The sequence below is a fragment of the Varroa destructor genome, unplaced genomic scaffold, assembly GCF_002443255.2.
Source record: "Varroa destructor unplaced genomic scaffold, Vdes_3.0 BEIS01000007.1, whole genome shotgun sequence".
Lineage (NCBI taxonomy): Eukaryota > Metazoa > Arthropoda > Arachnida > Mesostigmata > Varroidae > Varroa > Varroa destructor.
In genome coordinates this window covers 22,056,475-22,082,960 of record NW_019211460.1, presented here as the reverse complement: position 1 = coordinate 22,082,960, position 26,486 = coordinate 22,056,475, and the positions used below count along the sequence as shown (strand labels likewise).

The 26,486-nt window shown below is 46.5% G+C and overlaps 1 protein-coding gene and 2 long non-coding RNA genes across 20 annotated transcripts in view; 1 reads left to right on the top strand and 2 right to left on the bottom strand.

The window, feature by feature from the left end:
- LOC111255003 (cytoplasmic polyadenylation element-binding protein 2-like) overlaps positions 1-26,486 on the bottom strand; it is a 256,990-nt gene that overhangs the window by 69,631 nt on the left and 160,873 nt on the right. For 7 of the 17 annotated variants that reach the window (XM_086975999.1, XM_086975995.1, XM_086975997.1 and 4 more), the window contains one exon: positions 13,592-13,810. The exons of the other annotated variants lie outside the window; for them this stretch is intronic. In XM_086975999.1, the coding sequence (XP_086832125.1) occupies positions 13,592-13,730 (139 nt within the window). In that variant the 5' untranslated portion in view covers positions 13,731-13,810. The remainder of the gene's footprint in view (positions 1-13,591; positions 13,811-26,486) is intronic. 17 annotated transcript variants of the gene reach the window in all.
- On the bottom strand, positions 42-7,241 carry LOC147754454 (uncharacterized). Its single transcript, XR_015317897.1, has 3 exons — positions 7,119-7,241; positions 236-337; positions 42-76 (listed from the first exon to the last, which is right to left on the bottom strand). It is a non-coding gene; the product is annotated as an uncharacterized LOC147754454 (long non-coding RNA).
- On the top strand, positions 7,284-18,570 carry LOC111255004 (uncharacterized). Of its 2 annotated transcripts, none has more exons than XR_002675318.2 (4): positions 7,284-7,394; positions 13,060-13,248; positions 13,383-13,476; positions 18,240-18,570. It is a non-coding gene; the product is annotated as an uncharacterized LOC111255004 (long non-coding RNA). The 2 variants fall into 2 exon arrangements; XR_002675319.2 differs by lacking the exon at positions 7,284-7,394 and adding an exon at positions 7,478-7,612.

The window sequence follows — 26,486 nt, the reverse complement described above, 5'->3', positions numbered from 1 at the left end:
TCCTATCTTTGACGATATCTTTCTGCTCAGAGGAAGCTCTGATGGGCTCACAATGGGAACGACCGGGCACCTAAAACTAAGCGAACGACAATTTTGAGAGAAGAAACAAATAAGGAATGGTTCATTTATTGAATTCAGCACAATTAATCTACCTCGCGATTAAACGCTTCCTGTCTACCCAAAGAAAATGAGAAATCTAACTGAAATGGGTTTCCATAAAGGGCCTCGTACATACTTCGGTGTCGTTTGTCCTTGTCTGTACCCTGCCCTCCATTCAGCACACCCAGATATGCTGCTTCCGAAACGAGTGAAAAAAGGGGCAAACTAATGACGGCACCTGAGGGCAGAAGATGCAAGGTAATACCATCCTGTTGGTTATCGACAAGCAAGCGTTTAGAATCAATAGCATATTAGGCAGAAATGACAAATATGAACAAGATTAGACAAAGTTATTTCGCCTTGGGTTTTTATTGAAACACAGTGTCACTGTGTAAAGGTAAAGGGTATTACAGGCTTTTTTCGCATGTTGCGCTAACTAACAGTCTATATTTTAGCGAGAACGAAAGACCCATGCGCCATGTTGGGTACAAAGCAACAAAGGAAGAACGGCGTGGAGCAATTTAAGCCGTGTCAAAATTATTGGGACTGAGTGTCTGGTGATGCAAAAGCAATGCTTCGCAGCAAAACTTTAGAAAGTAAGGATAGGCGTTTCTTGCGGAAGATAAGGCCCCGCCAAGACGTCGCAGCTATGCCGCCAGCAGTGAAGGCCACTCCTTTATCGCAGGATGTCCTCCATTTCTCAGAGGCTCCCTGTGCTGTGCATACTATATATTGTAACCCTCTTTCGTGCAACTACCCAAATTTCTTTTGGTTTATACGAGCACACTCTCATAAAGCCATTCATCTCTATCAATACTATGTATCACCATACGATGCGGTATATGTTTACTGTACACACTGACACTAACGTGCAGCCAAAATCCTACGATACGACTCGATCCGTCGCTATGCCATACCATGCGATATGATGCTATGTTAGCTGGAAATAATGATAATTGAGCCATATATCTTAATACGATGAATATGCTTTCCCGAAATAGATCCTGGCCTGATGAACTCTTTCCCATCTCATCCAACTACCCCCTTGCCCGAATGGTGTTCTCTTCGCATCGAAATATTATACTGATAACATCATCATAATTATCGTTGTGGTTTCTCCACATTGCGACATTACGCCACGATATATTATAGTAAGCACAGCATGGATTACACGTATCCTACATAGGTATTACAGGAACAAGTCACACGACACTGTGACCAATAGGTCACTTATTCGATTTATTCAACAAAGCCTCTTTCAATTTCTAGCTTTTACCCAACACCTGGGTTTATCCGGTGTGATCCATCCCTCCCTGCGATGCTTTCGAGTGCAAAACTGCTTACGGCTGGCCACCCCGCCTCAGCCAACAATTACGACGATACCGCAAGGTCGCGATAGCTTCTAACGACTGGGCGCCATCTAATTATCGACAGTCTCCAGTACTCTCAGCAGCAGGTGTGCAACCGTGAAGCCAATCTGCGAGGCACCGCCTTTACAAAAATGGTGCCCATGCCCCTATTGGCACTCAGATTGTTACTGTTACAGTGACTGCTGTTGGGAGAGAAACAGTGGCACAGGAAGAACCGTCTAGTTTGCGTGTGACACGCTGCAGCGAGCAGGACAGAAAAGACGCTCTTCTGTCCTGCTGAAGCCCGAGGCCTGAATCTCGAAGCGGACCGAATCAAGTTGGATCTTCAATGTTAGCAAGTTCATCCAGGTCGTTCCGGTGGAATCCGACGGAAGCCTAGGGGAGTTGAGTGGATTTCCTAGGAGTAATTAGCAGAGACTGAACTTGCTCGTTTGGTCGGCCTATCGACCTGGTCAGGTCTTTTGACAGCCCTCTTATCCGACCCAGCGGCGGACCTGGTGGCAGCGGCCCAGAAGCAGCAAAAGTAACTGAAAAATACTCCGTAGCCATTGCCTTCAGTACCGTTACCACTATACACTCAACTAGATGGTCAGCTGTGCCGTAGCGGTCTTTTCTGTATGTCCGTCTGTCGGTTTGTTGCTATCCTCCATAATTCAGTCACTTCGGACTAAGCTCTCTGGCTGGTGGCGTACATTGCTAAGTGGCCCTCAGGAGATGGATCTGCCGGTCGGTTCGCGGTCCCTCATTAAAATTAGCACTAGTATTCGACTGCGTACGGTTCGTCGGCGGCTGCCGGCCGTTTCCGTATTCTTAGCAGCTCCAGTCGTATCTTCACGTGCCGCCCCTTTGCCCACTACCGTTGCTCAAACCGTCGAAAAGGTCGGGGAATCGAGCGAACCTAACTCAACTATAGTTTTCAATTCGAGACGACATTTATTGACTTCTCATTCTCGAGTGTTACCCCCTCCCCCCACCGTTCAGCATCTCAACGGACCCCGGCGACCAGAGACGTTCATGGCGATGGATTTCCAGCCAATGTACCAAATGATGCTATTGCTGATTGGCAGCACACCTCTCTCGTGTTCTCGTTTTCTCTCAGCATTTTTCCCCGACATAGCTCTTCTTGAACGTGAAGAACCCTTGTGGGATACTAAAGTAATGATACTGCTGATGCGATCTATAAATCACTTTTCTCTCAAAAGATGAAGAAGACTAAGGTTGTAAGTCGTCGGGTTTCGGGCGTGGCAGAAATAGTCTAGCTCGAAACCAGTAAGGAACCTCTAGTGTAGTATAGCACTATATCATATATTAACGAAATGTATTTCAGTATGTCGCAGAAAATGCGTATAAAGAGCAGGCGTCCGAAATACCTGCCAGTTGGGATGAGTCGACATAGAAGAAGCATTCGATTTTAAGGAAGGGTCTATGCTGTTTGAAGGAAAACAGGCCAAGAGCGGGCCTGTATTTTTTCAACATTTGCACATTGTCTTTCTAAACATATGTTTGCATTTTGGTATGTCTGTGTTCGTTACCGCCGCGACCACTTCCACATCGCTATCGGGCTGTTATATATAGTTTGGATACCCATTTCGTACGTACGGTTAGCGCAGTCATACCGGATATAATACGGTAGCCCAGATCGCTTATTATATCATACTAGGTATAGGCATGGCGTATTGACTATCCCATCAACAGCTACATTTTCAATGGAATATGTTAGCTTCCCGAACTGGCATCACACACAGGTTTCGTTTTCCACAATGTCATAGTTATACCCGCCCAGTGTCTACACCTCCACCGCGAACGTCGGCCTTGTCCAACAGTTAACCGCAGTGTAATGCGTAGGCGGACGCGAGACTTTCAGATCAGAAAAGAGGGAATTAAAACACGACACAGAAGGCTTAACGCAATCGCTAACCGCCATATGCTGTCGTGCTGTCACTGCTGTAAGTACTTCTAGATGACATCTGCCAACACGACAGATGATCAGTTTTTAAATGGTGCGCGTTTTGTGCCTCCTGCGCTCCTGGATGGCGCGACACACGATGCACAGCACATGCCCGATATCTACACAAATATCGTTTTATTCTCTCTCTCTCTCTTCCTTACTCTTTTATTCTAGCGTAGCTGATCCCTCTGTTCACGTTCCTCACAGCTCCGCTTGCCGCATGGCCCGGCAGGAACGCACGTAAAGAGGCCTACAAGCGGCCATCAGTCAGGTCCTAGCTGCTGCACAGACTAGATAACGCGATCCCTGGAGAAGCATCGACAAGGGAATGGAAGGCAGCGTCGCAAAAAAGTCGGCCGGAGTGACTGCTCTAACGGGCGACGGCCAGCGTCCGGACTAGAGGGGTCTAGCTTGCACTGCTGTCACTCGTGGTTGAGCTGGGGTCCTAGTGGTACCCCACCACCACTCATGGTCATTGTAATAGTAGTAGTAGCGGCAGCAGTACAGAAAGCGACCCGACAAAGACCCGTTGTCTTTGGACTGGGACAGTTTCGTTTGAATAAAGCGATAGTCTCTCAGGAGGAGAGACGGTAGTGGTGGATGGCCGCCACATCGAGGCAGGGTGGTAGCGCTAGCAGTCGCGATGGCATTACAGCAGGCTCTATTTCTCGACGGCTTACCCTTGAGAGCTGCTGCTACTGCACTCACTAATTAGACAACGGAAAACTTGTGTCCCACCGTCTCAATGCAGCCGACAAGTAGGGTTTGTATGGCCGTTTTCAAGTTCTGCTTTCCTGGGGCACTCTTACCATGTGCAGAATTCGCCTGCCCAGAAAAGGACGACATCTAGCCCAGCGACAATCGCCAAGAGGCCAAGCTGCCGCTTCAACTCGATGTCAGCCAGCCACTGTACCTCAGTCGGCCATTCCCTAACAATTTCTTCCTACAAGCCGCACCACCATTACGTGTGCACCAATGCATATACCAATCTTATCCTTTATGGAATTCTCCCTAGGTTGCCCCTAATGGGCAGCTGTGTCTTCCCCTCGTTGCTATTCGGCTTTGCGTAGTTAGCAGCTATTGTAGTGCGCATATTGTAACTCGCCTCTGTACAGGCCTTCCTTTTCTTTCGACCTATACAGCTTTCGACAGAGGGACAACATTGTCCGAGCGAACAGTAGGATCGTTTTTGCTCTCGCGAGCCGGACAGAGAAACAACCTTCATCAACAAAATAACATTCATTCTCCTCTCGCGCTGAAGAGGCAAGCCAGTAGAGAAATGTGCTGCTGGTAATCTCCTGATGTCCAGTCGGAAAACAGGACCAGTTGTGTCCTGCTGGTCCCGGAAAAGGCCGACCGACGAACTAGTTAATGCCATTGCTCTCGTCTACTCAAACTCAAAAATGCTAGCCTCTAATAGCATGTATGATAACCAGCCAAATAATGTCCCCTCTCGAATTCAACTTTTGGAAACACTCTGCTGATAAATGCGAAAAAGTTTTCCGTTTAACCGCAATGATAGACGTATATCTTAGCAAGCTGGAAGATCTGTTCAAATTGTCTTGTAACAGCACTCGCCGACGTATGGACTGATGGAGACGATCCCTAACATGAACACTGCGTGCATTGCAATAGCTATTCTTTATCGTTTTTGTTTCTTTGCGTTTGCGTATTTTCTGAAGGTCGCATTTTTCGGTAGTCGTTGTTTTATGTTCCTTTGCCGGGGTTTTTTTGAACTAACTTTGCTTCGTGAGCACTTTTAAGATGCCATATTTTACTTCTTTCTCCTATGAACCTGTTATAACTCCATATTTTTCCCTTTCAATAGAACTCCGGCTTCCAGAAAGCCTATGAATAATCAGAAACTGCGAACCTTAACTTCAGTTCAGTTAGCATTTAGTGCAGTTATTAATTACTTTTGTAATAATGAAGATCGCAACTACAGCAAAAGGATCATCAAGAGCTGAATATGCGATTGTAGAGTTCAAAAGGCTACTGCTGAATAGCTTTTTGCCGCGAAAACACCGTGTGTACATGCAGAGAGAATTCGTGAATCTCTGCGTGTGTGTGTCTAAACTCAACGAGCCCACAGTCCCACCCGTTTAATTTCAAAGCTTGTGAAGGAAATGAGCCCCCTATCTAGTTCAAGGCGAGATGACGGAATGGGTGCGCCGAAGAAACGGCAGTACGAGCAGCAAAAGTGCAGGGGCTAGCCGAGTTCTTCAAGACGAGGGACGATAGTACCAAAGAGATAGACAGGTAGGCAGCTTCATATTAGAGAAGCGTTCCTATAGTCGGTTAATCGGCAAGGTCTTCCTTTTTCTTTAAAGGGCAACTTTTGCTTTGAACTTTTGTCTCCCTTTCGCCGCCTATGGTGGTCAGACGATTGGATCATCGCTCGCTCGTCGTTGGATTCCTCTTTGCTCATCGAGAAACGAAGAAACGAGATGAATGACGATGCGTTATCGACATTTGGTCACCTTGTCGAGAAAAGCTGACCTGTCAAGATGCCCAAAACTCAACGAGTCGATCTTCCTTGCGTGCTTTGAGCCGAAGTAGCGGCTGCGGCAGGAGTATCAGCAACAGCAGAATCACCGAAGCCTGACGCACGGCCATTGCATCTTCTTCGCAGATCACGTATGGTGCCGGCAGTAGCAGCCGCCGAACCTACGAATCTGTCGGTCTTCCTTCTCATCGTTCTCGATCGCTACCACTCCCGCTGTCGTCGAACCTAAGTACCTTAGAACGGAATCTCCGTTCAGTGCCTAACACAAACGACCGATACGAGGAACGACATTGCGTTGTGATAGGAACGAAAAGGTTGAACAGCGAAGCAGAAGTGACAGGGGGCGGCTATCTAGCGAACGCTTCATCTATATCAGTGTGTTCGCCTTCCGCCATCCTCACGACGCAAGGCATCGTTCCGCTTTACTTGTTCGCTGTCTCTCAGTATTCTTGCCTTTTTCCCGGCTCAACTCACTCTCTTTCGCTCTGAACCGTTTATCGACTCCAACCGTGGCGTCCGGTCTGCATCGACCCATCTTCTTTCCTGTTTGCCCTACCCTTGATTCTCCTGACGGAGGCTTCGTGGCGTTGTGCTCAGCAATTCCTAAATGCGTTGCCTAGCTGAACCATGATGTCATTTGCGTAATCCTAGTCGCTGTCATAGATCGACGGTCGGCAAAAGGTGGCTGACGCGATAGGGGTAACAGAAGCGAAAGAAGCACACACGAAAACGGTGGGTTCAATGCGACGTATGTCGGTTAATTGGTACATTTCGGCTACTTGCTGGCTCGCTGAGGTGAACCTTTTCAGTTGGATGCAAAACAATGAACACCACCGCTGTTTGTCAAATAGAGATTGTTCCACCGTTTGTTGGTTGCCTTCAATTATAGTCGTCGCACATAGCGAGCAACGGCGGGGGGCAAACGCTCATGGCCACCAATAGACGGAGGCTGGATTTGAGGCTCATTAAGAGTTCCTGCTTTTCCGTAGCAGTTTTAATAGAGAAGCCTAAATCGTCGGTCCTACTGCTCGCTGACTTGTTCAACCTAATAAGGAAGCTAGCGGATACATTAACACAACAAAGGGGAACGTTTTAGACAAGGAGACGATTTGAACTAACATGCAGGTGGTCAAGACAGCGAGGAATCTAAACAGGCCGAGGGACAAGACATCACCCCAGTAGTCAGAACACGCACCTATAATAACACCGATTCCGACAATAACCTGATTCCGTAGTTGTAGCTACCGTAGAACAGCGGTCGTTGTTTTACTGATTTCGAAACATTTTTGTAGTGGTAAGACTAGTTGTTATTTGGTCCATTCGCTCGTGTAAATCCATCGTTGTTTTTTGGTGGTTGTAGGGTATATGTGTTGCGCTGAGTACTGGAATTCCCTCTGTACTCCATCCTTCGCCTGTTCTTTGATCGATGACCTGTTGCTGTGTGATGCAATGATGTAGCAACAATGATGTGGTAGGTGCGTTCTTGGTTAGTGCAATACGGTCCGCGATGTAGCAAACCGATGAAGGAACGAGTCCTTCGTTTGCCCGCCGACCTGAACTAGGGTTAATTTCCTGATGAAATCCCTCAGGATAGTACTAAGCAACTACGTTTGATGCCTCACTGGCTGCTCTTAGTGATCCGTTCGGATGCTACGACGGGCCCTCTCGCTGGGATACACGTAGCTAACAGTAAGCATCATTGGCGGCAGATTGGTTAACCATACGGCATTAGCAGACTAGCTTGTCCACTAGTGAAACGATACTTGCAATGGAAGTACCAACGAGTAACAGTCACGACCACAAGCTTGTTTCCTTCCTCCTTCATTTTCCTGTTTGTTTTCTTATGTATATCTATTGATTCTTACCGTAATAGATGCATCATCATCGTCGGACTCAAATTGACTGTTTCCGTGCGCCATTATTAGTCCTATATTCTGTCAGGGCTTCGGAAGCCAAAACAAGATACGCTGTATTCAACTCGCTTATGGCTTATAGCAACGATAATCTTTGATGTGGCTTCAGGTCAGCAGTCGATTGGCAGTGGATACGACAAAACTGTGTCCCACAAAGTCGCTCTTTATTTCTTCTTAAAAATCTTCCCCTGCCTGAGCTGCCAAATATTGATGCCAGCTAAGGTGACAATGGACGACCCAGCCACTAGCCTTCGCGGCCTTTCTTCAACTTATTTCTGTCGTCTCCAGCTAACTCCTTCAGATTACAACATCGCCGCAATGAATAATAACGCAAATGGGACAGTCAAATAAAAGTCATGTGACCGACTGACCAATCGACCAGCAGGGCGGCTTACAGTTTCCTCCTGGATAAGTGGGTAGCATAGGCGAATTCGCATAGATATGACTTTCAGACACTAACAACTCTATACCTGTGCCTTGAGCTTCTGCTCCATCCACTTCTATTGGTATTGATATAGCTGCATTTAATGTACCCACAACCACCGTCCGCGACATCTCTTCGCACAGCACTATGTCCTGGGTCTACCCCACGTCGCAAACCTCCCGGTCTTTTTCGTAACTTACTTGCAATGCTACACGTATACTGTACCAATAAGCACTCCTTAGCTTCCGAACGCCTGCTTGACAGGCTTTTCAACAGCAGTAGGGATGAGGCAGAGTAGCCTTCATATCTACAAACGATGAAGGCCATATTAACACATCGTATAATAGGGCCAACGAGGTGACAGTACATGGCCGGTCGATAAGTGTATCGTCGTAGTAGCCGACGGCACCGTCGAAAACATTGAACTATCGCGCTATCGATAGCTAGATTGGCCGAACAAAATTGAAAATAGATTAATCAACGTTCAGTATGCGGAACTCGCCGACATTTGCTGCGGCCGCTATCGACCAACAGAAGTTGCGACGGTAATTATTTCCCACATGCCCCTCTCCGGAAGCGAGCAGCAACTTTTACCGGTTCCTTGTTTCAACTCGTACACTTGTTTTGCTGGTTTCTCATTTTGTTATAGGCCAGCGCTAGTTCTTGCCGCTGCCCCCCGCTGTAGCAACATAAGGTGTTATTGGCGACTTACTTCGGAGACAAGTGACGCTTGTGAGAAAAGCCATCTCAGCAAACATATTATTTACAGGCCCACTATCTCGGCTACCTTATATCCTCAAGTTACAAGCCAGTAACGGCGCCTGTGCCGCAGCACACTGGAACCAACTGAGCTAAACAATATGACTATTTCTATTGTTATTTTGGTTTTGACGTGCGAGCCAATCAGCTGAACAGCGAAATACTTCTTGCTATCCAACTGCTTCTGGAGTTTTTGCTGCTCCGAGGTGTGGGAGTGGTTCATATGCAAGCGACCAAGAGCGAGGCGGTGGCTCAAAACTGGACGAGACACAAACAAAATGATCCAGGTCGGCCAGACATCCTCCCTCTATTTTTTTCGCGGCTTTCTCCCCAACTGTGTAATTAAGTTGTAAGCAGAAGTTAGTACAGCATCGCTTGCAGATCACTAGAAGTAGACAGTGGTGAGAGCAGCATAATTGTTACCACCATTGGTAACATTAGAGCTGAAAAAGAGGGACTATGAAAGGGTTCGGGACGAAAAAGGTCGAAGGTAAAAGGAAAAGAAAGTTAGAGGCGGAATGAAAAAAGAAGGACACATAACCTGAACAAGAGGCACATAGCTGCCTCCGACTGTTGGCGGTGTACAATGGCGGACCGCCGCCGGTATCCGGGAGAAGGCCGGGCTAACAATGAAAAAAAAAATCGTCGCTCAGCTTGTCATTTAGCCATGGCACAGTCCAGTCCACTTTGGCATGCTTAAATACACAATATGTAAGGTCGGTTTCAAGTGCATGTAACCGTAGCGACGATAAGGTTTGACTTGAGTCCCAAAAAATCAGCTAAACAGAAGCGGTTTCGTAAGAAAAATTAGGACCCTTTGGCGAACTAACATAAACACATATTCAGTAATACAGTACACAATATTTACGTGTACGTATTGCAGTAACCGGCGGTCACTGCTACGTCATGCCTTAACCCATCGCACAAGAAATTCGGTACACACAGCATAGAACTAGTATGTGGAATGCTACTCACTATTCACTGCCTTAATGCCTTATTGGCCTGTCTGCAAACTGACTCTAACGAAAATAGGATAAACGGAGGGCAACAGCGTGTCGGGACAAGCCATACACAAGTCCAAGCAAAACAGTGAGCGCGACGCACAGTAACAGACCGTCCATCTAACAACGATAGTAGCAGCAGTGAGCTCCTAAAACTGACCTTCTGGCTGGCGACCAGCCCCGCATTTGTGAAGCACCAGCACAATGAAAACAAGGGAATGGGAACAACTAAACCAGGCGACTAGCAACCGCGAGAACGTCCGCGTCATCACTAACAACAACAGCAGAAGCAACAACAATAATAAAGTTTATGTACGCCGCTGCCAAGTCGTTGCTCATGAAAGAAACAGCTTTGACAGCGTCGGGTCTCGGAATGATGCTGGAATGACTAGGTTAGTCGGGCAGACTGGCTTTCAATGAGAGCGACATCATCTCTGGCTAGTATTTTGGGATTTCCGTAGAAAACAGAAGGACATATTGTGTCCTAACACAAGGACAGGCAGCAGTGCAGCACGTGTGCAATGCAGCCTCGACAGATAACAGTTCACTGAGTAGGCTCCTTCGTGCAATAACACCAACAGACGACATAAAGATATGTGAACTGCTAAGTTAAATTATACATAGGAACTGCATAAAACAACGTTTCCTGATTCTAAGTACGTGTTAGTCTGGACTGAGATAGCTGATCCTCTTTGGTTGTACTACGAGCGTAATCTCTTTCTTTATCAGCTCGGACCCAATTTGATACGTACGTGGCTGTACTACATGCATCGACCGTTCTTTCGAATGACTTTTTTAGTTAAACCATTCCCCCGCTAGGCCGTGTTTCTCATTCAGAGCTTTTGTATAATTTATATTTCAAAGTACGCCAGATTAGATAAAACTCGGTTGCATTGCCATCTCGATGGTGGTACGATAACCTTTGGAACGCAATGCCATTAACAATAATGATGAAGCGTCGAGAAATATGTTGCCAAACGTTCTTATGAAGCCCTCGCCACCTTTTGGATCCAATAAAACTTTACGGTGAGCATCAGGGCGCCTATTAGAGTCAAGAAGAGGGCTCGTGGTCCAAACCAAAACCATTCAAAACAAGAAAAAACATTAACTGCTTTCACTTTTTTTTCGAAAAGAACAGAAAAATCATGATCGACATCTTAACGCATTTCAATCTCCAAGTCTTAGCCGCTCTCACAGCGTCCATAACCATATTAAAGCAATTAAATTATTCTACTCGTAATTATTTTTTTGCCCTTCGCCCTCATTCTCTCATCTATTTTTTTAACAGCTCCTGGGTGCTCTTTGCTGTTGCCATCCTTTGCCCCTTCGGCTTTTTCTGCTGCCCCATCTCTGTCTTGTTTAGTCGTACTTTTCTGTAGGGGTCGTCTCCACAAATACTGCAACCACAATCATTATCACATATGCTTCTGTTTCGAAGTTATTGTCATCGCCGTTACGTGAGCTTCTCCGCGCGGGTTTAGCTTCTAAAGTATATTCTAGGGTCAACTGCGATCCGCTATTCCACATTTTTCTCATTCTTGTCCCATATCATTTCTTTTGTCGTCCTCTTTTACTCATTATTCATTGGAAGTTACTGTTAGTTCTAGCTTTCTCTTTCAATTTCCCGCCTTCGGTCTAGTTTTCCCTTTCCTTACCAAGTTTTAGGATCATTGCCTATTCCCTTTCCTTCAGTATACTGCCGTTTTGTTGTCTACCTACTCTTTAGTTCTTTCGGCCGCTCGCGTTTTTGCTTTCCCTGGTTTCCAATTCCATTTCCTAGTTTTTCCCAATCCGCGTCAGGGTCCACCCATGATACCCATGAAATACCGTCAGAGGGCGGGTCCCAGCTACTGCTGATCTCTGCAGTGGCATCCATCGGCATCGATAACCAGTTGCATTTCAAACTACATAACTCGGCGGCAGTAACCAACGCCTGCCTCGCAGATTGCCATCGATTAGCTGCTCTTACTACACAGCTTTTCTGGCACGATATTCCTGCTACACTAGCTCGGTCCCTGCTGTGTTTTGATGTAGCTGAACACCACTGCGATGAACTTTGTTTCCATTGGCCGCTCAACTCTCGCTTTTCATTATCATAGTCTTTACCCGCTTTTCGTTGGATAGCTTGATCTTTCTCCTTTTTCCTTGCTTCGCTTTTATCGTCTGTTCTCTCGAGCCTCTTGCAGCTTCCCTTTGTCTTTTTGGCTGGCCTGCCGCCGGACTGGATAAACTCAAATGACGTCATTCTTCTGTCGGATCGATGTGCCCTATGCAATTGATGGAAGCGATGTTGCTGCGGCCCTCGTATTTATCATAGCAATTGCTTCCGAGTTGAAGCAACGAAGCTAAATGAGGAGCTGAGGCAAAAACAGCAAAAGAGGAGTGTTTACCGGAGAAAGTGCTGGCCGTGTGCTAGGCTGTGGGTGGGTCCAGCCACAACAAAATTCGTTGGACAAGTAAGGTTCCTTCAATAACGACAGAACAGGACAACGAGAGAGCAGGGTGGTAAAATCAAAGCAAGGGAGTGGCTGAAAAAACAAAAGGTTGCCGCTTAACAGCTTTGATGCTCATCATGATCTTTGTGTCGTTGTAAGTGACACTGAGATTGAGTCGAGGTGGCGATGGCAGTTGTAGTTGGCCGGGTCCTTTTAGAGCAGTAAATGACAAGGTCGAACATAATTCTGTCTATGATGTAGGGTAAATCAATAGTAAACCACAGGCAAGCGGGTGGAGGGGAGGAGAATGAAACGGCAAGAAATTTTGGAGCATGTTTAATAAATATAAGAACGCCATCGTGTATAGTTTATAGTAAAATTGACGGTTAAACGGCTTGTAATAGCAATAAACGTATGCAATAAACGTAAGTGGGGTCAGCACGAGAAGGCTCTACGTTTAACGAGCGTTTTTCTAGTCGCCGTCAGTTAATGTCACGGCGGTAAATATCCAGCCAGTCTGAATACTTAAAGAAATATACAAAATAAATACAATCGTATAATGAGACTAGCCTATTATGCTGTTGTTCATTGTGTTCAATTTCAGAAACCTCCTAGATGCTTGCTTCTGCTCCGCTCTTTTGCGGACTCATTTCCTCTCCATCACGTAAACTAGAGTAACGCAACGACTTAGTGACAATGGCAGGTTACGACGACCCAATAGAGCGTCTGCCAAGTTCAAGACATCACCAGCGTCATTCATCCCTGTGTCCATTTTCCAAAAACCTAAAAGCGAGTGAGTTATCGAATGTTATGTCCTAAGAAGTGCCGTTGTCACCTCCGTGGTTTAAACGCTCTTTCTCCCGTCGTCCAAATTATTGCACTATTGTGAGCCGAAATCTTAATGTTGGCTTTTTCGATGGCTTCCAGGCTCACGCCCTGCCTCGCGTTCATGCCACTCACGTCTACGTTTGACCGGGCGACCACTTCCTACCTGCTACTGAGAATCCAATCCAACCATTAGGTAAATTTTAGCTCAGGGATCATCCTTTGTAATGGTCATGCCTCTTTGCTGTACCCACGCGCTTACCCACATCATCTATAGCCTTATGCTCTCAACACACCGAACAACTACTCACCAGTGTAACAATGGCCATTATGGCACCGAAAAATGATGAGTGAGACTGAAGCTTTGGCTAGCAGCAGCAGCTGCAACACGACAGCAAAAAAGGTGCAAGCACATATACACGCAGCCAGCCATTTAATCAGGAACAGCATTCACGATATGACGGTAATGGCTACCGGGATAAGGCCACACGAAGCCAGGGGCGTACGTGAAGAACGAAAGCAGACGAAACCTGAAAGATTCGTCGGTGCAAACAGAGAAAAGCAGAAATAGGGGAGAGGAAAGGAGCGAGGAAGATCATGATGGTAGTACTGCTACTCCGGTCAAGATTAAAACATTGCCGGCCAGTTACCCAAGATAACTAACAGCTAACTTCTTTCATTAAGAGTGTGACTCTTAATGAAACCAGTTAACTGTTGGCTTGTTAGCTGGTTCCTAGCTTGCTACGCCTGCATGCCCTCCTTCTACATTTGAAGCAAGCTTAGACAGCATAAGAAACAGTGGTAGCAGCATAGAAAAACAAGCCATTTCTAGGGATATAAGGAGGTCGAGCAACATGGAGGGGGTGGATTAGTAGCGGTTAGGGAGAAGGCGCGGCGGATCCTGGAAGTCTGAACGGCTTAACTCCGCCAGAATGGGGAGCACTAGCAAAGTACAATGGAAAGCAAGGTAATGAAAATGGGTTTGCGAGTCAAGAAGATAAGGCCGTTCAGCCTCCAAAGCTTAGAACATTGGTACAATGTACTCCTGCGAGCGCCTGCGCCGTTGCAGCCAGCCCGCCATTGTTCTCTACAAAGTCTAAGCAATTATTATTTTTAATTGTTCTTGATGGTGCTACCGCTGAGAACCACCGCGATCCCGCATTCACTTTAGAAGTGAAGTCTAGTTCCAGCGCAGCGAAAGCTTTTCGTTGAGAAGTACAAAAAGAAAAAAGTAAAATGGTAGGAGTCCAGCGCATACGCCAAAACGAAAAAAATGACAATTTAAAGCATTTGGTTTTTGGGCTCTTTGTCTGAACACGTCATTGCTTCTCCCGTACCGGTGTCATGGAAGCGGTTTATTCAAATGACGGTGGTTGTGATGATGATCATAATGATAATGGTAAAAATAGTAACCTAATTTCCGTAGGAAATATTTGCCGAGCCGTTAAGTTTATCTAGGATTCATACCCTCCAGGTGAGAGACTAGGTAGAGTTTTGTTTTTTTTCCGGTTATGCCATGTGTGAAAGTGACAAATTCCAACACAGCCATATACATCATTCTAAGTATCCTATAACCCTAACGAATGTGGTCACGCCGAGCGCCCTTTAAAATCTTGACATCCATATATCATTTTCGAATACATCCGCAAAACGTCACGACTCGAAATGCGGGGATGTTCATCATAAGAAACACTGTATATATTTGTACAGCTGGTCCTAGTTGAGTTACCGTGTTGTGGGGCAATCTTCTACCTGACCACTTTTGCACGTTGCATCGTTGTACATAGGTATGCCCGTCTGTGTGCCCATGCTGTACCTGCGTATGTCATCGAAACAGTGTGACTCTTAATGAGCCTTGGCCTCGTCTTCTTCAAGGCGTTCTCTTGTTCCATTCTATCCACGACCATGGATGGGAAATTTTTCTGAGGAAACAGAGCGGTTCGACAGACAGCCTAAGTCAGACTGGCGATCTGCCGAACGTTTGGTACGGGTGAGGCAGGTTGGTAGGTCGGTCGTCGGAATTAGGCACCGCCGCGTCCCTCAAGCCCTGTATCGAAAGAAGGAAGGAGAATTAAGCTAGTTAGATTTGGAACGATTCAACGCTGTATCGAAAGGGCCCTCCGAAGGTCCGCCGAGATCAGAGGCAACTGGAGAAACGAAAAGAGAGCGTAAACGCACGACAAGTGATGGCAAGCCCGAGGGATCTTCCGGCCGACAAGCTTCATAAAGGTTCTGTTCAGCGGCTTATCAACACACGTAGTTCTGCACTTACCAACAGTGTAAGGGGCAGCTGGGTTGACTTACAGCCAGGAGTTAGCGAAAACACGTCAGAGTTCCTGGCGCGGAGTTGCGGAGCTCCCAGAGAGCGCCTGCGCATACCAATTACAACCCGCCTCCGTTTCGCTGCTTTGGCTGAGCTGGATGTTCCATTCGTGCCCCCAGACGACATTCCTATGTTGCTCCGTTGGTCTTCGACGACAAAACAGACTACGTTCTCCTCCTAGCTCAAACAAGAACTACGACTCAATAGCCCATTGCTAACTGCTGGTGCTGCTGGCAAGCGAAAGCAGCGGACGCACACAAGCGCGCCTGCTTGAGTACGGTCCGCGTGGACTCGTAAGACTCCGCCCGCAATGACGCGAGTTGCTGATATCTGTTTGCGTCCTACTGCCAGCTGCTTGTTTGTCATTCTAGTACAGCCGAAAATTATATATTATCAAAGTTTACAGTGTATATGTGCATAGGTGTGATTCGTTTCCTACAGGTTTTACACGTCGAGGCCTATATGCATCTTCTCTAACCCGTCCCGACAGCGGTGGTGTTACGTATTTTCAAACTCCACCTCTACTCCCCTTTACTCTCTCTTACTATTTATGCCTTTAAACACAGTCTCCTGCCCCTCTCAATCATCCGGTGGCGTATTTATTAAAAATCTATCTAAACTCTGATTAACATCTAGATTCATTTGACTCAAATAAGCGCATCTGCACGAAATTTTTGTCGTGACTAGTTACCGGTTTTTCTTGTAAATAGTTTGTTTGGAGTATAAAAACGAAATATACAGACGACCCAAATGTTTCAGAACTTTCGCCCTTACCTTTGGCAATGAATTTGCAACTACAATAGACTGAGAGGGGATCGCGATCAACGAAATTCGCTAGTAGTGTGCTGGTAATAACAATAACAAAAATAATAGAAGCTTGATTCGAGGTCGCCCCCTGTCAAACGTGACGAATGTACACTGACCTATGCTAACATTATGTGGTCTTAGTTGAACAATTTTTTTGAGGCGGCGTCTGTCTCTATTTTGGTGCATGAAAAATGCTGGGACACCTTCAATACTAACTATCACACTTAACCAGCATCCATAGCGAAAGATGTGGATTTACTCGAGAGAGCTCCGGCGGTCACAGAGGTTGCCAGCGAAGACTTCCAAAACGGGAAAGGTCCCAATAAGGCTCGAACGGATTTGGTGGAGTGTAATAGGGCTCTGTATGTTATTGTGTGGCAGAGTAAAGAACTATATTAGGTACCGCTTGGTATCGAAACATTTTGCGCATGCCTAACTTTGCTCCTGTTGTTGTTGGTCCTTATCTGTTGGTTGGTTTGTTCTTTCGCTTTTTCGTTGGGCCGGTCGGCCGTCGCTTTTTGTCTGCCTCGTCTTGACGCGGCAACTATTATGCGGCTTATGCTTTATGCATGTGCACCTAGGAATAAAGCTGTGGTTATAGTCATCGCAGTAGAGCAGTGGCATGTTTCATCGAGAAGGTCCCCCATCGAGGATCGGCGAAACTAGATAACCGGCGATGGAGACGACGGTCCTGCTCAAATCGGTGGGCAGCGAGGTTCTAACGAAGCTGCGGACGGCGGAAACGTGGACTAGCATTGTTGAAGAATGAAAGATCGTTCCTGATGCTGCTATTGCCATTGCTCTAGTTCCTTTCTGCGTGGTTTTATTACCGGCGAAGCTATTCGCGGTCCGTACAATACTGCTGCTATTGCTGTTGCCACTAGTCATCGTACGGTAGCGACTGTTGATCAAGTGATGTTCTAGCGATTTGAACTGGGTGGAAATGCCAAAAAAACGGCCCACATCAGGGCAATTAGGCACCGATGGTAAATTCCATCCGTCTATATTGTGATAGACGTCCGACGTCAACGAAGGCCCGGATACTTCTCATAACATTGTCAATCTGGTACTGAATAGTTGCAGTAAACTGGTGCTAAAGTTAAGCTGATGGACCGAAAATATTAGTTGACACTTAAGGCTATCTCTATAAGTCGAAAATTAACAAAGAAGATACTGTCTCAAGACAGCTCAATCATAAATTCGTTAATTAATGAATATATCACCTGACTTACATACATTGTGTTATTTCTATTAGTTTTGTGATCTTTTATTGTTTTTTTCTGATTCTAGTTGGCATCTGTACCCAGTAAATTTATTTTTACATTGAATTTAATATCGCATGTACCGCAGACATTGGGAAATTGTTCCTCTTAGGCAGGTAGAACCTCTAGTCCCATCTATAGCCATGTCTATGCAGATACGTTTAATACATCTCTCTACGAAACATCGAATAGAAAAACAGCGAATTCATAACTCCGATGACTCCGTCTCTGTGATTCTGCAACGCAAATTATAGATGATGCTATACCTCTAGCGCTTATCATCAGCGATCAATATTTTGTGAGTGCCGCAAGCAATTTGTCTCTGACGGGGTGTAAGGGATGGCTCCCGATGTTGGATCCTATACCAGGACCACTCGTATCAAGGCCGCTGACTGCAACTCAAAATATTTAGTAATGACCAGCAACTGACCCACTAGCAGCTTACTATTTATATGTAGCTGCTTCTGCACTCAAACCCCCCTATCCCCTTCAGAGATGATAGTTATGGCGATAATATGATCGTTGTCGTAATCAAATAGTAATCCCCTTGGCCCGAATTGCTCCTAGAGTTTCTGCCCAACCGCCAACCAAGTCGCCAAACCGATAACTAGGCCATAGCGAAGACGGTCCAGGCGCTAGTCGTGTTAGCAACGAACAATACGACAATCTACGAGCGATCCATGGGAAAGCTGGCACCTACATCGAATTTGCCCCAACGCGTACGTTCGAGTATGGTTATCTGCGGCGCCCAGCTCTACAAAATCGTGATGACGGGCCCTGTGTGGCCTGGACGGCTCTCCCAATCGGCCGTACTAATCAAGCACGGCAGGGGATAGGGCGAAAAAGTACTGGCAGGTCGCGCCGCCGATTCATGTTCGGACTAGTAAGCTGATGTACCTTTTTCTCTCCGGTTCTTTGCCTCTATGCGAAAAAACTAGCCGACAGCTGTAGCCTGATACCTCAATAAAAGCCCAGCCACGTAACCCGGATCTTGCCTGCCTTTTTGCTACTAATCAAGGCTGTCATTTGAAATATCTTCTCGAGCTGACATGCCACAGTACAACCTAGTATTGCGTACTTTATTAGTCACACTAATTACACCATATGCAGAGACGGAACTGAAAATGAAAATTGAGAATCAATTGTTCTAGTAAAACTGCGTTCGTGATCGACCTCTACACGACAATAAGCGAAAGCAGGGCTTGAAAAGTTCAGCTGCAGCGGGAAATTATTTGTATTTCGAGACTCACCTATATTAGCATCTAAAACTTAATGTAAGAAACAGTTATATTGAAAGTGAAAAAAACTGCTGGATATTAGGTTAGGCAATGACGATGCTTTGTCAAATTTAAGAGTACATTGCGGTATCACACATTGGCAACAACTTCGTGCGGTTGCTATTTAAGCAAAACTTCTGTGTTGATTATGTTGAAAACACAACCTTCGGCAGGCAGAAAAGAGCCCAAAAATACTACGAGCAGCTTTTTGCATATGACTGATTGCTATATCGGAGGTAGTGAGGAGGCGATAATATCAGAGAATTTCGGTCGGTTTTTCGCCTTCTGGTTGCTCCCTAAAAAACGATCGCAAACATTAACGTTATTTCCATCCCTTGGTTTGCATAACAGGTGGCGGGCAATGAGCAAACGGAAAGACACGCCAAAGGGTGGTTCCGCCATGAAGATTGCTTTTCCACAGCGGAAACCACTGAGAATACTTCTCATAGAAGAGTAAAATTTTTCGATCGATGAAACTTTTTTTAATAGTATTTAAATATAAAAAAGGCTACCGCACTCCCGTCTGTGGTTCAGTTACTTAGCCGCTTCGTGGGTCCGTCTAACCGGCTGATGACTTTCCAGCGTTTAATGAAAGCTCAATGTGAAAAGAAAACCCACAATCGACCACCTTCTCTCTTAGCTACTAAGCTAGCACACCCATTGAGTAAAAAAAACCTGTCCTAAAAGACCTGCGAATCGGCAATCTAGTAAACGCCGAAAGCGGGCAGTCGCTGCCTTCGGAATCGTCGCCGCGTCTGTAGGTATACATATGCGTAGACACCACGATCCATGCCATTGGCTTACCCAGTGGCGCTTATACGCTGTTCATTAATGTTATTACTGTAAAAGAAGTCAGAAAAACCCTTTAATGTTTAGCTTAAAAAATAACAATCGTTATCTTTTTCCATTCAAAAGAACTACTTTCATTGCAAATATGAATGCTATGTTGCAATTCTAAAAAGCATAGTCTTGCGTTTTGGGTTCTATTGTATATAACTATATGGCGGTGTATAGAAGAAGAGGACCAAAGCCTCTGCTAGACATTTACATTTATCGGAATCAAACCTCTGAGAGTCACCGTCATGGCTACGTTCACTGTAAGGCTGCCAGCGCAGGCCAACAACATCAATAGTTGGACTCTGGCCAGGGCACTTTCCCACCTGCTAATAGTCATATATGTATATATAGACAGCAGGAAAAGGTCCACTTCGCTGGCTCTGTTATAGCGAAGTTCAGGCGATTGCCGCCGAAACCATCACAATAGTCACCTTAATAAACAAACACTTCGCCGACTCGATGAGAAGGTCCAATCTACGAAGGAGGCAAGGATCTTCTACTTCCATGTAGCTGCTTCATCGCCCGCTACGAGATGATGGCCTCCTTGATGTTGCACCTTCTATGGACGATAGAAGTATAAGCAGTGCTAAAAGTAGTCTCCTTCTCTTTGCAGCCACCGCTCACTTAGTGGTCGCTTACAGCCGGCCTGTTCCTGGACTACCTGGACCGTCTTTTTTCAATATACGAAGCGCCGGCAAAAGACTTACGGGAAACGCATGGACCGCCGGCAACCGAAACGACATATATATATATATATATATATATATATATATTCCATAGGAACGTTCAGGAGGGACCAAAAGGTAATCCATGGTTGTGGCTTTCAGTTTTTCGCCTCCTATACCTTTTCGCTTTATGTTTACGCTTACTGAAAATGCGACGAGCGCACGTATGTTTTTATATTTGGCAGCGCGTGCGAATATTCGTGTGTAAGAAAAAGACAGGCGACGGGAGGCGAATAAAGGGAAAATGGAAGTGGAGATGATATTGAGAGTAGCGTGTACGGTCATCGCCTCAGTTGTGGCTACCGCTTACAAGGTATACTAGCAGTAACGCTAGTACGGATCATTCATTGGTTCTCTCGTTTGTATGCATATATCCTGTACTACGTTGCTATCGTTATAATCTTACGTCCATGCACTTCCCACCCATGCTGCGTACTCGTGTGTGTTTTTTGGGTAAGTTGGCTGTTCGAGAGACTGAGCGGCAAAGCTATCTGCTGCGGATTAGGAGTACTTCTGGAGGCAAAAGGTAAGGTCCAATTTGTGGTCCTTCGGTTGGCTTCTGCCACCCCTTGCTCTTTCAAGGAGAAGGGGCTACCTCCTCCCACTTGGCATTTATTGTCCGGCAGTAAATTATGAATTTGCCCGAGTGTTTCTTGCAATACATCGATGAGAGAAAAAACGGTCAAAGCGGGAAAAAAGACATAAGAGAGGAGGCAGTAGTAACAGGGGCAGTATGCAGTACTTCGGCCAATGATAGTGACAGCATGTGTTCTGTAGGCCTGCTGGTAGATTCTCCTTCACCTGATTCGCCTCAGACAATCTTCGGCCGTGCCCCTGATACCCTGGATTCGCCCCCATACCCCCTGACCGTGTCCTGACACTCCTATGACACCTTCAATAGCCTGTGGAACTGGATCCGGGTATATGAAAGCCAAGCGGCCACATATCGTCACTAGAAGGACGGTATGTGTGAATTTGATGGAGCGACTGTAGTGAAAGGGCCGCTGCAGCGGCTTCTATTTGCGATGGACTGCGGGGAAAAAGGGTCAGTGTACACTGACGCTTAGTATGACCCCATGACGGTACAACCAAAGCAAACTACTGAGTGCGGCAGAGCTTTCGAGAGTTCTCGTACTTACTGGTTTGAATCTATACGTCGATGCTTAAGGGGGCACCGCCGTCATTCACAAAGTCCTTTATGCCACCATCGGCGTACCAGATACTTAGCGCATCAGTTGAGGCTAGCGGCTTATATCGAGTTTGATCGGTAGAGGGACCGCACAGGGGTGTGGGAATCCTTGGATGGGAGGAAAAATGAATCAGTATTCGACAGTGTCGTGGCTGCGTTTACTCGATGCCCAAAGTCAGACTTAATCCCTCAAAACCAGCTGGCGTCGTGTCTGTGACTGCTACTGCTGCTCTCACTACCACCGCATCGCATTATCATTGTCGCACTGACTTGAAAGCATCATCTTTTCCATAGCACTAGGAACTAAGTGTACAAAAGGGACAGAGCTTGGCAACAGAGTTCAGGGATTTACTTATTGAAATACAGGAAAGCAAGACCATGATAATGTAAATATGTTGAAAGGTTTTAACGCCGGACACCGACGCATTCAGGCAGGTTGCCTGTCACCAACTTGCTGCCAGCGTCAGCAGTGTGCGACTCGTATAATAGCACAAGCCATCTCAGCAGAATATATTGAGCTTCGCCACTTTCTGAGGCATGGCAAACTTTATTTGGCGTCGTGTACGAGGGAGCAACGAACTGAGGGGGCGAGACATTCACGGCGTCATTCTAACAATAAGGGTAATAATAATCGAAACAGCATGGTTCTACTTGCCAGCGTTGTGCCCTCTATCTGCTTGTCCGGTGTCTTTCGTTTGCATCTATCTGCCCCTCTCACAGTTGACTGTTAGGTCAAAGCTTAAATAACTGTCGGGTTTCCTGCTTCGTTCAGATCACACCCATCGGCAACAAGTGACGTAAACTACGGAAGGCATCGATAACGCTGCATCTATGCATCAGCAGCCAACGGATGTAATTAATCTAGTCGTGCTCCGGGCCTTAAAGATTCGAGTGAACAGGTAATAGCTCCACCCACACCGATGGTTTGATTTGAAGGTTACTAGGCTGACAAACTCAGAGCGAATCTACGAAACATTTGGTGTGCTACTCTAGTTCTTTGGCTCATAGCCCCATTTAAGCCGAACCAACCAAGACCACGCTCGGCAAGCCGGCAAGTTCCTCTGCTCGTGCTACGAACTAAAGTGGCAAGTTTCATCCTAGTTCCGTGGAAGTCCTCTAGCTTTTCCCTGTTTCTTCTACTGATCATCCCATCATTACCACTAGCCCCACTATCCGAAGCTTTTACAAAGCCACAATCTCCCCAGGCAGTTTTGTCGTGGGTCATTGTCCTCTTTTGGACTTGGGAATACTACGCGGAGCCGGTGATGGGTCTGCTTCTACTGATTTGGAAACGGCAACGTTCCAGTGACTGCAGGAAACGCAGCAGTTTGTGTGTGGTCAAACTATGAAATTTCCCTTAATCTTGGGACTGCTGTAGACCAACCCACTAACTATTACACATCGATTTGCTTGCCTTTATTAACTGTCAGAAGGTATCGTTATGAAGCTGTCCGAGCCCTACTATTCCTGGTGCTAAACAAGTGGCTGCCATTGCTGCTATCAGTGTCGAAATGCAAATAAAGCGAATCATAGGTGCTACTGAGAAAAGACTTGCGCAGATAAAACTGGCAAGGTCTTCGTCTGCGACAAGAACAACAGCAGCAAGAGCAGCACCGATATCGACCATTAATTCGTAACTAACGTCGGCCACGATGCCATGAGATACATTTAACGCGATTAAAGCCGTTAAATGTTGACAGAAAAGACAGGTAGCTAAAAGTAGAAGGGTATAACCTAGTCTACCAAGAGAAAGACACCTCCTACGTGTCCTGGTCGCCAAGCGAAACAGCAAAATCAGGGACCGTCACCTTTGTTAAAGAGGGGGGGGGGGTAATTCAGCTGAACCAAGGTAGCTCTAACAGCCTGTACAGACAGGAAAACGAAGCTTTACGTTTCGACGACCTGAAATATGAACATTTGTATTGGTGGTGGCAGCAACAGCAGCAGGAAAACTGGTGCCAGCCGCCGCAATTCGAAAGTTCTCCTATCTAGTTCTCCGCTTCACTGACTGCGCCGAGCGTTCACATAAGATCGAACACCCGTACACGGATCCATACGATCAGGACTTGCTGCGTGTATCTGGGCGCCCAGGGACTCTTCGGTGGTTCCGTTGAAGGGGAAATGCATGAAGTGAGAGTTCAGCAAGGTTCAGTTGTATAATACAATAGATAAATATTGTTCATGTGTAAGGTTATGGGAGAGAGCCAATGCGTCGCATGCCCTCAATCCCTGTACCTAAGCACGCGCATTCGTGAAAACAGCCCTCATACAAGCGCACACGGAGCAGTAACATCTAACACAGATCAAGATGGAAATGACGTGTCGCCATATTTAGTCGAAGTACGAGCTCCGCCTTGACCCGCCTGACTGCAGCGTAAACGTGCGCTCGCATACCTAAACTATTTTGTCACAGCTTGTTTAACCCACTAAACGCCCAGTCGCTCCGACTAGTAGAGATTAGAACTATGGCAATATTATGGGTCGCACTAAGTAAACCACTATGCGTCACAACAGTCAAGGTGTGTAGGTCTTTTGTCGCAGGCAAGGGCACAGCTTATTCAATTCGACAGTCTCAGGTACTTCTGACCTGATTTGAGCGGACGACCAACGATAGTCAATGCTAGCCCGATTTCATTCGGTTTCCTCTGGTAGTTGTTGAAATTTGATGGGCTAGTTACCTAATGAAACAAATGGAACGTACGGAGTCTGTTCGTGAAAGGACCGAAGTAGACCTAAGCCAAGCTCAACCATTGATGACCTACCCTGCCTAGTCAATATCCTGAATCTTACTCGGTTAGAGTTTGGCGAGTCTGGGTCATCTGGTCTTTATACATGGGAAACAGAAAACGGTGGGTGGTGTGCCTAATTGGCACCCGCCTTCTACAAAATAGCCACCCTGATCGACCCTATCTGACCGCACAGTTCTGCAAAGGCAACTTTATGACGGAAGAACGAAAACGAAGAAGCTACAGAGAAAGCGATGGCAAAGATAAAAGGTTGGGGATAAATGGGGTAAAAGGAGACGAGCTGTAAGCGCGACACGAAGAAGCATAATTAGATGATCAGATGGACCCATAGAAAACCCAGGTCCGAGCGTTCCTTCAGGTCGGGTTCGACCGGTGGGTCGCACCACAAGCCGCATGCACGTACGATCCTCATAGGTTACTTGCCCTGTTTGGTTCTTGTCCGGCTGACCAGGCGACGGAGGATGCTCAGCTAATCCCAATATACTAAACCAGATGCATCATCCGTTTTTCGTAGTACTAAGGCTTCGTTCTAAGGAAACCCTCTTACAAGCTCCCCTCTGCTTTGCGCCTCTTTCTCGGATTTCGTCAGTTACTTGGTCGGACGACCAAATGCACGAAGGCCTGGGGCAAAATATCCTCCACCTTCCGCCAACCGTCACCCCGCTGCCAGCAAAAGGCTGTCTGTATGTTCTTCTGGTAAGGAGAGCTTTGTGTCTGTAGAGCATATGCGGACCTATTTTCTGTCCTATATCAAAGTCGTTGCTTAATAGTTTGACCTTTGTGTCATCCTTAGAAATCCCGATACAAGACAAACTGGAGAAGTAAGGACTGCGACGGCAAGACGCTAGCGAACGGTGCCAGAGTGAACACAGCTAGTTGGAAAGCCTGTTGAGGAAGCGAAGTCTAAGTGAAGCAAAGTCACATAAAGGCCAACGACTCAGACAAACAGGCACATAGCTAACTTATACAATCTCCTATACTATACCTCCCTCACGGTGGTCCGTCAGGCCGCCGCTGCCATCGTCGTAGGACCTATTTGCGATGGGTTTCTCGGATAGCTCGAGGTTTACCCCTCTCGCTCTCTCTCATTTTGTTTTTTCTCTCGTTTGCCTTGACTCTGTCTTCCTTGCATTTGCAAATTCTCTGATGTGCAAGTAGTGCCAGTACTGCTGTTTTCAGCGCTTGGGAGCAGCAAGAACCAGAGGTCTTGTGTTCGTGTGCTGTACTCCGTGCAAAGAAGAATGTCTGATTCAAAAATTTACCTTTTAGCGATGCGCATAATCTGAGCGATTTGTTCCCGGCAAAAGGGGCTGAAGTTGGCGCAGCCTGCCTGCTACCGCTGTTACTGCCACCAGCAAGAGTTTTCTGAGAAACCATCTCTTGAGATGCTTTGGTACCGTCGTGCCGTCCTATCCCGTACTCACTTCATATTCCCAGTAGCTTCCATTGGCGTCCCTGTCTCTCCCATCCTACCTCTTCGTCTATCTCCGCAGCCAGGATCTACTATCTACGTGGATATTTCACTCACTTGGAGCACGACGTTGGTGTTCATTGTTCGCTTTACCCTTGCACCAACACTGTATCCCTCATTGTCTCCACTCTGCATTCATTTTTGACTCCAGCGCTTGCTTTCGTTCTCCTTTCTTCCATCTCAGCGTTCGTGTGCTCCTCTTGCAGTTTTCGGTAACCTCATGTCTGCTCCGAGGTCTCTCTGCGATTCGCATTCTGGGCTGAAAGCGCTCAGAGGAACGTCTGGTGGAAGTGGTTTGGCGACAGAGTGTTATATGTTCTCCTTCGTTGTTCTTTGCCTAGCCTATCTTTCTGTGTCTGTCTCAACAACGCCATTCGTATTTGGCTCCTTCAATCCTTTCTACGCTTTTCGGCTCCCCGCGCAGATGCCTCCTGCCCAATCGCGCCCCTTTCTGTACCCTGACCTTTAGACTGTAAAAGACTTCAAATACAACATAGTCAGCAAGCAGAACCTTGTGCGGTGCTAGGAGGTATCTGGCGAGCGAATCAGTCAAGCGAAGCGTCTTTAG